Raw genomic sequence first — 15,443 nt, forward strand, 5'->3', positions numbered from 1 at the left:
TCTCTTCCACAAATTTTATTTCAGGGTTTAATTTGTCTCCAACAAATCATAGTGGTGTGGTAGATGAATGTAGTCGGCCAACTGCCCCACTCCTAAAAATTGGAAATTGGAAGGTGTGATAGTGGTGGATCATAAGTGGGGATGGTAATGGGGGCGGGGCGGGGTCGTCACTGAATTTTTTAATTTCCATCTTCGTTTTTATTTTCGCTTAAAATTTTACCACCACCTCCATACCCGCCCCCGACCTCTTATCCTCAGTCCCAGTCCCGATTAATATATATTATTTTTTTTAAAAAATATAATTTTTCTTATTTTTATATATATAATAAATCTAATTTAACAATAAATTATTAAATGTAAGAATATATTAGTAATTTAATATCTAAAAAGGGCGAGTTTATCCCATCCTTGCCCCTGCAAATTTTTAAAATTTATCCCCATTTACATAAAAAGGTTCCCATCTCCGCTATAAACGGGAAGGAGGGACGGGACGGGGTTCCAACGGAGTTGGAGAATTTATCATCCCTAACCATAAGCATTGTAACATCACCAATAAAATCCACTTTAGCTTCCTCCATCCCTGGATGGGATGAAGACACCTCATTCTTCTCCCATTAACTGGCAATGGAAAGTTGTGAAGCCACGTGTAGCTATCCATGATATTGCACGCATAATTAACACTCTAATGTGAAGTTGTGAACTCACACCATACATACAAAAAGACTCTGAGAAGAGTCAAAACACCATCATAACATATAGACTTGCTATTTTCATCACCTTCACAGACTTCCACTTTACCCATATCATTCTTCTATTTCTCATTTTAATAAAATTAGTAAGGAAAGATATGATAAATTAGAATGAAAATATAAAAAAAACTTCTTAGTTTTTGTCTTGTTTTTTATTTTACTTTTACCAGGGCCTTGGAGCCTTAGATACTTACTCGCCCTTCAATGGTTCAAGTCCGACAAAAGTGGGTGTTGAGTGTGTTTTTTTTCTTTTTTTTTTTTTGAAAAAAAAAATCTTTAATATTTTCTATCCACTGCTTTTTGCCTGGTACGTAACATTAATCATTATCGATATAGTCACTCATCCAAAAGGTGGAGTGAAAAACTACAATGCTCTTGAATGACTCAATTTGGCCATGTAAAAAATGAAGGGACCGGACCATCCACACCTAAATGACAGAAAAAAGAGTCCCTAATTTAATGAAAACATAACAAAAATAATGTCGGTGTAAGCCATCCTAATCATATATTATGCCATATAGGTTGAACAGAATCATGCCGAAACGAAAAGCCTAAAAAGTAATCAGACATGAGTAGTTGCTTCCTAAACCAAAAAAAAGGGCATTTGAAACCACCAAGAAACAATCAATAAACTTAAACCTGTTTAAGTAGGCCTGTTTCGACTAATAAATCTTGTGTCACCTTGGCCACATTTTGATTAAAACTAAAGAAACATCATGCATTTATATTAAACACACATGGTCATGATAGAGCCATAATAAAAATGAAATTTGTCGCCCAACCGACATAAACCACCAAACCTTATATTCCATAAATCCAAAAGGGTCGGTCGAATACAAACTTCAACATTCGTCCACATATAGATTGATTTTGGTTACCTACCATGATCAATTTGTTAAGGTTCACAAGACAAAGACTACACTTTGGTTTGATAATAGTCTCAAACATATGTGCAGGTTTAACAAGATTTGCTACATATTAAGAGTAAGCTTCAGGCTGCAATATAAGCTAATGCATGTTGAAGTCAAAATTGTCCATAGAAATTGCAAATTGTCACAAACACGAAATAGATATGCCATTGCCGGTCACCTTGATGTATCTTATTAGAGTATTTTCAATTTAAGTTTGTGATCCACACACTATAAATTCCTTTTCGATCTAGGGTCAATGGCGTTCTCAAATCACATGCTCTCCCAATAAATAAATTTGATTCTTGTACTATTAAGCATTTTTCATAGCATGTGTTCCATACGAGAAAAATCCTCAAGTTCTAACCATGTCTTTGAGCATCTAAGTTAAGTGGAGCACATGCTGCCGTTGAAGGAACGCTACTTAACAATTCTCACCCCCAACACCACACATGCACACACCTAAATAGCCCCAAATAGATAAGAAATTATTTAATTAGAAACTACATTGTGATTAATCATTGTATGATATAAAAGTGTGAATTCCATTTTTTTAATACTAACCTACCTATTTTCTAACCCAAGAGGAGACCTTTGCAAGAATTCTGAAGGCATAAATTTACAACAAAGGATTAAAGCTAATAATCAACATGAAGAAAGATAGAACACAAAGAAAAAGAAGCTCTAATGCTTTGGGTTATGATTAAATTTGACTTATCTCACCTTCCCTACATATACCCACATCCACCACCATGCTTCTTCTCTTAGATTCCAAGATCCTGCAACAGTTTCTCCTCGGAGACTGCACAAAAGCAATCGAAAAAAAAGCCAATGAAACTCACATTACAAGATATATATACCAACTAAAAGTGTGTATTATATGTTATATGGTTTCGCGTGTGATTATATTACTCACAATGTCAGGGATTAATTAAAATATAAGCAACGAATTTACCCATCACACAAAAACTATATTTTGCATTCGAAGACAACTGTCATAAATTCTCTTGGCTTATATATGGCCATCCAGTGATTGCAAAACCAAATTGAATTGAGTTTTCGCACTAAAATTAGGTTTTGTTGTAATGCAGAATGTTAATAGAAATTCAAAGTAAACAATGTAAAAAACAGATATGGTGCTTACCCTATCCCATAAATGTGGGTCGGGTTTCTTATGAACCTCGACTCTGTCAAGTTCAGCAGGATCCGCCATCTTCCATCTGCACTCTGGATGAGGAACTTGATGCCGATCATACTGAGTCACCGTTTGATTCCCTAAAGAATTTAATCCCGCCTTTGAAAAGTAAAAGACAAAGGGCTTCTGACACAGGTTCCGGCTAACTGGACGTGTGTTGAATGCGTAGGCCGTGTAATCTGCTCTTCTATACCAATTCAAGAATGTCCTTGAGGGCATTTCTATCTCTCGTGGCGATAGGACACCCCTAAAAATTTGAACTGCAAAGCCCCACGACACTGAAACGGTCCACTTCTTTGCTTTGTCATAGCAAATGGACTGTTGCATGAGACCTGCTGAATCAAGCTTCATTGGAATCATAAGCTGTTGAAGGGCTTGCACCTGGGTCATATTGGGGAATATTGGTTCCACCACATCAAGGTGGTGCAATGACACCAATGGTGTCACCGGGTGTGCCGCGAGGAGTCCAAATAGGTTCCCATACACATCATACTGAATTGCCATCCACCAAGAAGAGACTGATCACTGTTAGAATTCAGTCACAAGCTTTCATGACTATGATCATGCACAATGACATTATCAAATATTCAGCTTCACTTTTTTCTTTAAAAAAACAAAAAAGAAGCCGGCACTCATACCACCACACATGGTCCCAATTCTGACCAAGCATCATTTTCTAGAAAAAAAAAGGGAAAAATCATACCACCACAACCTTTTGGTCAAGAATCCAAGTAATGGAGTGTTACTCCATGTGAGACACTCATATTTTCTTATGAAATTTTAAATATTAAAAAAGAGAGAGTTAAGATTTTTACTTTTGAACACGTGTCAACCGATCTCTATTAAGAGGATCCATATCGATCTTATTGTGTCAATAAATAGGTACGGTTGAACAACTAGACCGCATTGAACGCGGGCCAGAATGAGCTCAGAGCCTCAGACCATCAAGTTGTGGCCCAGTAGTGACTTTATAGAATAGATTACCATCATCAAGGAACAATATTACTGGAAATTTCTAAAAGTCTGCATTAAACTTTTATAACTTTCTATTTGGGGGGCCAACAATTCACAAAGAATTGACCTTAGCAACCCAATCCTCAACAAAAAGTTATGTTCCATTAATACTAGTGCACAATGGTTTGTAACAGGTTATACTCGATACAAAAGTAATCACCAATAATTTAGCTCAAAATGGTATATATTTCTCTTCAGAAATCGAACGAGCATAAATGCCCACACACATATAATATTACCTATAATATTTAATATTAACTAGTTCTTAACAGACTTATTCTATTCTTTACATACTATTCTAGTAACTTGTACCATTAATTTACTGCTACTAGATAATGCTGGTAAAAGTTTGTTCTTGTAGAAGTTAATGCAAAGTAACTAGTACCAAAAAATAGAATAAAAAACACACACACGCGCGTGAGTATGTTATATGTTTGTATTTACAGGTCAAATTTTATTCTTACATATAATTACTACTTATTAGTAATAACTCTGTTAGATGTTTTTGATAACGAGAATGGCCCAAAAATTTGCTCCCTAAAAGGCTAAACCCAATCGACACAAAGCACTTTGTCTGTATCAGCATGAATTTCGGCAGAACAATAGAAAATGAAAATATTACCCAAAACAAAAAAACAAAAACACCCGAAACAAAATATTGAAAACATTTAACAAGAAGAGTCGTGTGAATAGAGAAAATGCCACTGATAACGAGAATGTTCCAAAACTTTACTTGACACAGCTTTGTCAGTATGGGCCAAATTATCTGTTCAAAAAATGCATTTTCGGCGAAACAATACATAATGGAAAAATTACCCAAAACATAAAAAGCAAAAACGCCCAAAAACCACAAAATAAATAAATAAATAAATAAATAAAATACTATCAAGCCATTTTTTGTTCAATTTTCTGATTTTTTATTCTTTAGAAATAAAAAATTGTACTCAAACTAAACCAAGTAAGAAAAAAAATCAAATAACTGACCCAGAGGGGGAGAGAAAATATAAAAAATAAAAATAAAAAACACTAAAGAACCAAAACAAGAAAACAAAAACACCCAAAACAAATTAAAAAAAAAAAAAAATCAAAGCAATGCAAAATGAGTAAAGTAGAGAGAGAGAAAACACAGACCTGGTGGAAGCCGAGTTCTTTGGTGAGTGGCACACCGAGTTCAGCCATACAAGCTTGCATCCGATCATCCGACCCGTACAATCCCGGGTACCTCTGAATACACTTATCTTGCATTCTCGCCAGTGCTTTCGCCAATGGGTAGCTAATCGCAAACCCACCACCACCATAAGCCATTCCATACGAGAAATATATATTCTGCAAGTGACTCTCCGACAAACTCCCAATATAATACATCTGGGTGTGATCGTACTTTCTCAAAACCCTAATAAGATTATCGGCGACGAACACCGTGTCGTCGTCGCCCATCACGAACCACCTCACGTCCTCCATCCCTTGCCGGAGCGTCTCCGTCACGATCCGCGATATCCGAATCGCCGACCGGTGCCCCTGCCGGTTCTTGTACTTGAATTTCGTCGTGTTGCCGGAGATTCTCACCTGCGGTAGGTCCGAATCCGAATGGGTCTCCACCGGATTGTCTAGCCAGACTATGCCCCTCATTCGGATCGGGTTGTACCATAGCTTGATGTATTTTTTCCTCTGTTCCCAGAGCTTCGCGGACGCCGCAATGCCGAAGACGATGTGCTCGAGCTCCGTTCTCCTGTGGGTTGCTTCCTCCTCCGGCGCTGCCAAATGGGTCGGCTGATTATGGATTGATGGGTTTGATTGGTACTTGAAATTGGGTTTTGCTGATGATAAATGCAGAGTAGTGAAGATGTTGTCTTCGTGGCAATTTGGCGGAGAGGAGATGAGCTTGAAAGTGTAGACGAGGTAGGTGAGTGAGACGAAGAGTATGAGAAAGACCATGAGTTTGGGTAGTGCTCTGTTCTGTGATATGTGTGTGCTTGATGGGCTTTTCATTTGATCCCAAATTACTTTTTCTGAATCTTTCTGGGTAGTGACTTTCATGGTGTGAACTGTGAAGCAACAATAACAAGATTAGGAAAATGAATTTCAAACTGGTTTTAGGCTTTTTGAGAAAGGTTTGGTGTTTCGGAGAGACCCAAAAAACAGTAGATCTATGCGAGTGTTTTCTTCAATGTGTGATTCAAAAGGATATGTTGGAGAGAAGAAGATGAAGGTGGATTTAGATGACCCAATAAAAGGTTATGTATCGGGATGCTCCGATAATTGGAGGGTGGGAAAGGAGAGATTTGGGAAAGAAAGTGAGGGCATGCATTTTTGTCACAGGAAGAAGTTACCTGTATCTTTCTTTTATTTTATGTATAAAAATTTTAAAATTAAATAAATTTTTTTTTGTAATATTTGATTGTTATGAATTGAATTAGAGACAATTAGAATTTCCCACATCAGAAGTAAGATACATCTATAAGAAAGTGAAATGCAGTTAAAGTTTAGCAGGGAAATACAAGACAAATGTGTACGTCTCAAAGCAAATAAAGTGATGCAAAGTTGGTGTAAAATGATGTAATGAGCGTGGGATTGGAGAATGGGATAGACCCAAGTATAGTCTAAAATCGAGAGAGGTATCTAGATTGTAGATGGTGTATTGGGTTAGAGATAAGAATTCGCTAGGTCTCACCCACTTCACATATTTTGTATTCAGTGTATGAAATGTGGATTTGAATTTTATTTATTTATTAAGTTCACAAAAATGATATTGATAGGAGCCATTCAACATGAAGGCTTTTTTTCTTTTTATCTACTTTTATTTATTTAGTTTTAATAGATTGGATGGCTTAAAATACAAGTATAATTTAATTCTTTCAATTTTACATTTGAGATAGTTCTCTAAAATGATTTAATAAAGAGTGTTTTGTACTCAGTCACTGATTGAATAATAAAAATAGGAACAAGAAAATGAAAAAAAGAAGAAGTATATAGGATGGTAATTCAAATGAGTAATTCTATCAAGAAATTACGGCCAGTTATTTGTTAAATTGAGAATGATACTGAGATTTGTGAATATAAATAAATACAAATGAAAAAATAAATAGATTGGTACTATTTTCAATTACTGTATATTTTATGAATTCAATTCGTCTTAAATTAATCCCACATAGGGCCAAGTCCTAATCTTTGTTAGGCCTGGCCCAAACAATAAAAGAGAGTCCCCGAGTGGATGCCAAAGAGCAGCCCAAGAAACAATAAAAAGCTGGGTGGCATAGCTGGTGGCTTTGTCGGTAGATGGGCCCAACATAAAACCAGTCCACGTGACAGACTACTGTAGTAATCTCAGTGCAATCAATTCTAGAAAATGCGTAGTAATTCTTTATAGATTATGTGATTGAAAAAGTCTAGAAAACCGTGATTTTTCACCCTCATTTGCTTTTGCTGCACTTAATTGCACCTATGGAGCCGCTGGAATATAAACATGCACGTGAATGTTTCGCAAAGTTCATATACTTTTTGTATATCGATATATATATCTCTAATTTATTTTCTTTTTGTGGGTAAATAGGAAACAAAAAGAAGTCAGAAGTGTAGTTGATGCTTTTATTTTTATAACACGTGTAGTTATGTCATGCATTCTAGTATTGTTTTTGAACCGTGAATAAGTGATTTGGATTTAAAATTGAAAAAAAAAAATAGTACAAATTTTGTATTTAATATTTTTTTGAAAAAAATAAAATTTTGCATTAAATTTTTTCTTCAATTTCAAAATTTGTTGATTCAATTCTCTAAAATGTAGCTTACTAGCTTATATATATATATATATTTTCAATTTTAATTCAAAATAGGCAATCCGTTCTCCAAGATACAACAAAAGAATAAACTCGTTGAATGTGGATTTTTTTTTTTATAAAAAAAATTAACTTTGCTTATTTTCATTTGCATTGAAAGGAGACTTGTGGAATTAAGATTCCATCCACTTGTATATGATTTTAACTGGTTAACCACTTGTTTGATAAACATAAATTTCAATAGTATATTGATCGGTTGATGAAAAGAAAACACATTAAATGATTGAATTAGAATTCATTTATGAAAAAGACAACGCATTGAATTGAGATGAAATTACTCTGCTTCATTAAATAAAAATGAAATTTGACGATACCTTGATGTGTGAAACTACTCCACTTTATAAATTTTTGTAATTGGTGTTATCATAAGAATTTCATATTAATTATCTAGCAAGCAGTATAAATGGAAAGTTTATAATCTTTTATTTTATTTTATTTGAAATTGGGTGCTCCTAAATGGAACGTTATTATTATTATTTTTTCACTATATTTCTCTGGAAATTGGCTTTGTATATCCTTATATAACAGAAAGTGGCTCAGCATAGATTTTTTTTGGAGTTAGTATTCCTGTAATATCAGTATCACCGGCCAGTAAAATAAATTATTGATATATATATATATATATATATATATGGTTTATAAAAACCTGCTCTAATATAATCTGGCTGACTAAAACCAGTCCATTCAAGTGAATTTACAAGATGAAAAGGACAAGAGAAGAGGAATGGAAAAGGAAATATTATATCAGACAAATTAAGTTTGATGTAACTTTGGTGATTTGAAGAGGCTCTTGAGAGCACAGAAACAAAGGCTTTCTTGTAGTCCTAATTAAGCTTTCACTGATCTTGTTGCTTATGGTTGAAGCAAAACCACCTTCTTTTAATAATGTCAATATAAGATTTTTTCTTTGATGTAGACGACAAATATATATATATATATATATATATATATATATATAAGACCTAGTAGTGCTTCAAATTTGTTTCTTTTTTGACAGTTATTAGTTTAATTACAATTTGGGAACATTTCAGGAACCAATTGCTCATATTATATTTCTTTCTATTCATGTGTTCCAGGAAGGCTTCATTGGGAATGATAATTAATGGTTTTGTTATATATTGTCCCCATTCGATGCCATCTTCATTTATAATATATGTTTGTACTCTTTGATTCGATCTTCAGCACATGGTTACCTAGCTTGTTCCCTAGGATGACAATCATAAACATATATATTTACAGATCGAAATACATATATATTGTGAGAGACGATGATGTTGATGACGACAGTGGTAACGCATCATAATTATATTGCTTTTCCTACTACATTGATAGAAACCTCTATTCTTGAAATGCTTCTGACTCATGTAGTGATTCTAACCTCCATTTTCACAAACAATGACAACTCCCAACTCATGTAGTGATTCTGACTTGCCTTCTCGTAATGCAAATTTGTCTTCTTGCCCCAGATTTGAGTTAGTTTACAGGCCATTGCTGGTTTGACAAACTTGATGTCCTCCTCTCTCTATTTTCAATTACTAATTTTTTTCTTTATCCACAACCTTATATAGCTCTCTCTCTTTTTTGTTGGAAATTGTTTTAATTTGCGAAAAAACCATAAATAGCTCTCTTTTTTGCTCTATTCAACCATGTGCAGTTGCAGCAATTTGCGTAATATAATAGAAGTCCCATGAGTTGTTGATAATGTGACAAGCTAAAACTACCATAATAGAAGTCCCATGAGTTTGTTGATCGTGTGACAATTAAGCTAAAACTACCTTTCACATAATATTATGAATCATTTATTCAATTAAACGTACAGTGGTCATATAATCCTGATAACTTTGAATCATTGCCTCTTTTTTTTTTTTTCAAATTAAAACTCTGATTTTTGAAGGAATATACGTACATAGAATCAAAACATTTCCCAGGCATGCCTGATTAGAGTCACTTCCCTTGCAAAAGAAACATGTCTGTCTGGATGACTGCAGTCAGAGTGTATTGAAAAAAAGGTCATATAAACCATTCCACTGATCAAACTAAAATTACAAGATTCAAACTAAAATCATCAAGAAGACATCAATTACACAGTGATTGATTTAGACTAACGTTTTGTGATCGTGTTAGAATGGTGGTGATGTGAAGAGGCTGTTGAGAGCACAGAAACAATGGAATGTAATGCATTTGCTGCTATCCTTGATTTTATCTGTCCTCTCTTTGGCAGAGGCCTTCTTCTGCCGGAACATCCACTGTTTACTGCTGCAGGGACATCACTGATGGTAGTACTCTTCATGGTGGCAACAACAAGGAAAATCAGCTTCTTTCGCAGACTCTTTCAACTGATATAATATTGAAATGTATATGAGTACTCAATTGCTCTGGTTTGGGGACTTCGGGGTGTTTGGGTGTTTATATAGCACAAGTATTAGTCTTTCTAATACCAGGGGAGAGGGAAAGGTTGATCTGGGAGATTAGAGATTTGGATTTCTTATTCATGATTGGCAGCGATTGGGGGACATGCCAGCTTAATTGTCTGGCTGTACAAGATTCCCTTGAGCCCAACTTGAGACAACTTCAATTTCATGAGATGATTTAGTAAGTGGTTGATAGAACTAGGTGTAGTCCATAGTTTATATGCGTTATGGTTTGTAGAACAGGTATATAGGGAAGCTCTCATGTGGACTTCCAAGGTTGGTATTTGGATTCTTGATAAAGTGGATGAGGTTGAGGACCATGATTTGTGGGTGGCTACATACAAATTTATTGCTAGGATTAATTGATTTGTTTTTGCTACATTTGAACAAATGTAGTTTCATTAGTTTAAATGAAAATTGTGCAGGTTTCAAGGAGCAGCCTTCATATATATATATATGCATGTGTTGCAATGTCTATCTATGCTTTCAGGAAGACTTCCTTGGGAATGCCAAATGGCTGTGTCATTGTCTATGGACCAAGCAACCTTGTTCCATAATATATTTATACATTTGATGCTGCAGCACACGATCAAATAACTTATTTCTCAGAAAGAGAATCATCTGCAGTGCATTTTGGGTACAAAGCACGGTATTATTGTTGGAATTTATATGTCCTGGCATAGCAAATTTCTATCTGAATTATAGTGATATTCTGAAATATTTATACTTTATACAATTGGTGAATTCAATATATTATGTTTCGATTCACTATGGAATTGATAGTGTCCATTTGATTACAAGAGATATTTATATATATAAGTGATGGTAATCAATACATGTATATAAATAGTAATCATAAATTGTTCATAATTGGTAATTATGGATGGACTCATAATTAATTAAGACTTGAACTGGATTCGCGTTAGGTTGAGATATATTGCGAGAGCCGTCGTATGCAATTGCTCCCTATCACTGTCATGGCATTTGATTCTTAAGCATGAGAAAATTATAAACTCTTTTATTAATTAATAATTATTTTGATTTGTTCGGCGGATTCTTTGGGATTCTTAGACCGACACTTTGGGTAGTTATGTAATTAATAGTTAGAGAGTTATATTTTCAATATTTGCATCATTACTACTTGTATTTATTTTGTATTGATTATGGTTGATCACAAAGTAAATTCGAATGTCTTCGTGTGTTTTTAGACAAAATGATTTATTATATATTTATTTATTTAAATTATTATTTTTGTCAAACAAATGTTTTATTATGATCAAGCCAGAAATAATCAATGGTATCAAAATAAATATATTAATTAAGTAGTCGGATTGATGGCTTTATTAATCCGATAACTAATTAAGTATAGAGGGGTCAAAGTGCAATATTGACTTAGATGTTATTTATTATTTAATTGAAGTTCAATTAATTTCTTTTAGTGGAGTAGAAATTAATTTATGAATTAATTAAATTGGGTCCATGGACCGGGCCAATTATTAATTCATTGTAGCCAATAAAACAATAGGCCCAATGGATTCTCACTCATAGCCCAACTTGATATTGAAATCATATTAGATTTGAGACATATGAATTAGAGATTGAGAAGGATTTGTTGTTTCCTTTTCTTTATTTTTATGTTGCCTATAAATATATATGGTTTATGTATATTTTGGGGTGATTTTTGGAAAGAAGAAAAAATGAATAATTTTTTTCTCTCTAGAAAATTAGGGTTAGTGTTCTCATCTAATGGAGGCTCCCACAAGCCTAATTTTTCAAGGTCATTCATGGAGGCTTATGAGTGATTCCTAAAGGCAAGACCATTACTAAGAAGATGGAGATCCATGGAAAAGGTGTCTAGCAAAAGGGATCTACAATAAGTGAGAACATTCACTTTAGATGAGAGATCTAAGGTTTACTCAAACCTTGATGTAAGTATTCAATCTTTTAATTGAATGATACATCATGTTTTGTTTTTCATAAAACTTGTCTCTATGTGATAAATCAAGATCTATGAATTAAAATCCCTTGAATTTTTTTAAATATTGCACGTTTCCCAACAGTAATATCAGAGCATGGTTTGATTCATTACTAGAGATCATGTTTTTATGAAAATCATCATCATGGATCCAAATTATATATATATATATTGATGTATGATTTAATATATTGATATATGATGATGTATGCATAATTGTGAATGGATGATGATGTGTGTTTGGGCCATGGATGAAGTTTATAGGTTTATTGAATGTAATTTTATCTTTGGATGAATGTAATTAAGGCTTTGATTTAGCCGTTTGAAAATTTAATGATGTAATTTAATTTTTTCCATTGTATTTCAAATTGTAAATTTATTTAAAGCTATGTAATATTCATCAAAGAGTGCTGTGAAGCTTCAAGAAGGTCCAAAAGGGTTAAATTAGGCTTCAGGAATTTTTCAGAATTTTTCTGGAATTTTTTGGGCTTAATTTATATTTTCTGGAATTTTTTAAATATTTTCTGGAATTTTCGGAGTTTTTCCGGTGACAGGAGAGTGCCGGCGATGAGGGCAGTGCCGGAGTAAGGTTGCTGATCCGGTGTAATGAGGTGCACCAACATTCCATGCAACAGGTTATACAACCAATGGATCAGCACTAAAAAGGGAAATTATCCCATGCGACGCGGCAAGGGTGTGCTCCAAGAGTATCCAATCGAGGGGCACTTGATGGTCACGCGCCAAAGCAACAGAATTGAAAAACTATCCGGCGCGTTCTCACACGCCAGAAACTAGTGGCTTGCTGGCGCGTGATGTACACGCGCCAGAACAAGCTTTAACCTCCACGCGCGCGTGATGTACACGCGCCAGAACAAGCTTTAACCTCCACGCGCGCGTGTTGGCGCGTCCACACGTGCCGCAGCGCTTTCCAGGCGCGTGCGAGCGCGTGAGGGAACGTGCCACGTGCTGTTGTACCCCCAGGTGAGTGCCAGCGCATGTGGGGTCCTCCGGGCGGATTCCAAGTGCTGTTTTGCTTCTCCTAGTGCGTTCAAGCTCCCTACAGGTATATACAAGCCGTTGATAGTCGCCAGAACAACTAGAATAGTATTTAAATGTTAAAAGCTGATTCCATTGGCCATTTTATTTGCTTTTGTCTATCATTTATTTATTTATGTGATGTATGAAATGCATAGAATAAATAATTATTAATTAATTATTGTTCATGCATTGGATCCATGATATTTATTTAAATGACTTGATTTATATTAATTAAATTATGAAAATTAATTGGATGTAAATACTAATTAATTTGAGGGCACTTATTGAGAAACGAAAAATTATTTTTATAAATTATTTTTAAAGTGTACTTCAAATTAAATATTAGTGAATCATTTACAAGTCCAGTTATTTTCTAAATTTAATTGGATTAAAATCAAGGCGTTTTGCATGCATCATATCATGTAAATGAATAAATTAAAAACCCTAATTATGAATAATTAAAAAAATTGAGTGGGAGCGGGAATTTTTATACATTACCCCATGGCCTTCGTTATTAAAAACATTGTAATTAGATCTTCAAAAATAAGGCCCCACGCATGATTTGAAGAGTTTTAATATTACAAGAATGGTTGTCTCATGAAAATAAAAATATTAAATGTTCATTGTAATTAGATCTTTAAAAATAAGGCCCTACGCATGATTTAAAGAATCTAGATTATAATGACAAGATATTTAATATTTTATTTTTCATTAGAGCTTTAATAGCGTTATACACTCAATCTAAAATCAATAGTGTTAGCTCCTTAACGGAGTGGTCTACGCTAGGTGATTTTAGAAAGGCTAAACATAATCGGGAATCATTTCATATAAATAGACAAGGCATTGTCTTAATAGATATGGAAATGATGGGATTTGCCCGCCAATAGTAATAATAAACTTCGCCAACCGAATAAGTTATTGGCGTATTGGTTATCTGATTTTTCATGCAGTGGTTAAGGGACCCACATACTATTTTAATGGAAGTGCTCACCTAATAGTAAATGAATCTCAACATAGTAATAATGAACTCCTCCAACAGGATAAGTTATTGACATATTGATTGATTGATTTATTATACTACATAGTTGAAGGACCTGCATTAATTAAAAGGGATTGTTCACCAATAATGATAATGATTTCTTGTTCGATAAGATTTATTATATTATGTGGTTAACAAACTCATTTTAATTTTAAATATGCATGACAGTATTAATAATTCACCTTGCATATTGTATGAATGCATTTATATTAAGATTAATTATGTCTAATCCAATTTATCTGCTTGCTTACATATTCAATGTAACTGAACCTCATTAATATTGACTGGGAAAGGAACTTAGATATTTTATTCACAACGTAAGGGTACAAATGTATTTATTACTCCTAAACCTAATCCTTTTACTTTAAGATACTCAAGAGAACATTAATACTTTGAATAAGTGAAATATGGCAAATGAGATGACTTGGTGTAATATTCTAGAGTTTACCTCGAATACGCTCCAAAGCTAACATTTACATTATTTTATTTTCTTGAAGCATCATGTTAAATGTCAATAAGATGTTTTGGTGAGATTAGATAGAGAGTATGCCAAAGTACAATGTCAGACTTGAATAGTATCAAGATAGCCTAAGGAACTCCAGTATGAAATGGAATTTTAGAAAATGATTGTTTATTATTTAAAAATTAGCTGGAGATTAATAGGGCTGACTTGGGTGGTAAGTTTCAAGTTGACAATTATTGCCTTATTACCAAACTCGTTCGACTCTGTTAGAGTGAACTAAATAAGGAATCAGTTTGAGTTCACACTCGCTGATATTCTTATAGAATTGGTAACAGATGAATGGATAATCAAGAGTATGGGCGTTCCTATCAATCTAACTGTAACACCCCCACATTTTCCACGCATAAGTTGATCAGGCTTATACACGAAAAACGAGGGATATCAAAAACAATTGGCAATATACAAGCATGGAATACAAAATGATGATAATAAAAGAATTTAGACAGGAAAGGAACACTAAATAATACAACATCCATCCATCCTTTATTTAATACCGTACTTCATTACAACTTGGAAATCCTATGTCAAGGATCCCTAAATATAACCCTGAGAGTTCAACGTCAAAAGTAAATAAAAACTGAAACTGAAGTAATACATAAAACTTCTACCCTGAACTAGATCGTAAGAGTAGATGAGTTCGGATGGTGGTCCCACACTGCTAACCTCAACCTTGGAACGGGTACTGACCGTATCCTGAAATAACAACAATGGTGGGTCAACCCCACGAGCAAGTTCTCTCTACTATGACCCAAATCAGA

General features: G+C 34.1%; 1 protein-coding gene across 1 annotated transcript; it reads right to left on the minus strand.

The window, feature by feature from the left end:
* Window positions 1-2,134: 2,134 nt before the first annotated feature.
* On the minus strand, window positions 2,135-6,493 carry LOC132283896 (uncharacterized). The gene is made up of 3 exons (XM_059785934.1): window positions 4,998-6,493; window positions 2,802-3,344; window positions 2,135-2,459 (listed from the first exon to the last, which is right to left on the minus strand). The coding sequence occupies exons 1-3, from the start codon at window positions 5,901-5,903 to the stop codon at window positions 2,361-2,363; spliced, it is 1,548 nt and encodes a 515-aa protein (XP_059641917.1). The 5' UTR covers window positions 5,904-6,493; the 3' UTR covers window positions 2,135-2,360.
* Between the last annotated feature and the right edge of the window lie 8,950 nt (window positions 6,494-15,443).

The sequence above is a fragment of the Cornus florida genome, unplaced genomic scaffold (genome assembly GCF_030987335.1).
Source record: "Cornus florida cultivar Cherokee Brave unplaced genomic scaffold, ASM3098733v1 CherokeeBrave_3.0.0_Hap2_Chr11, whole genome shotgun sequence".
Taxonomy (NCBI): domain Eukaryota; kingdom Viridiplantae; phylum Streptophyta; class Magnoliopsida; order Cornales; family Cornaceae; genus Cornus; species Cornus florida.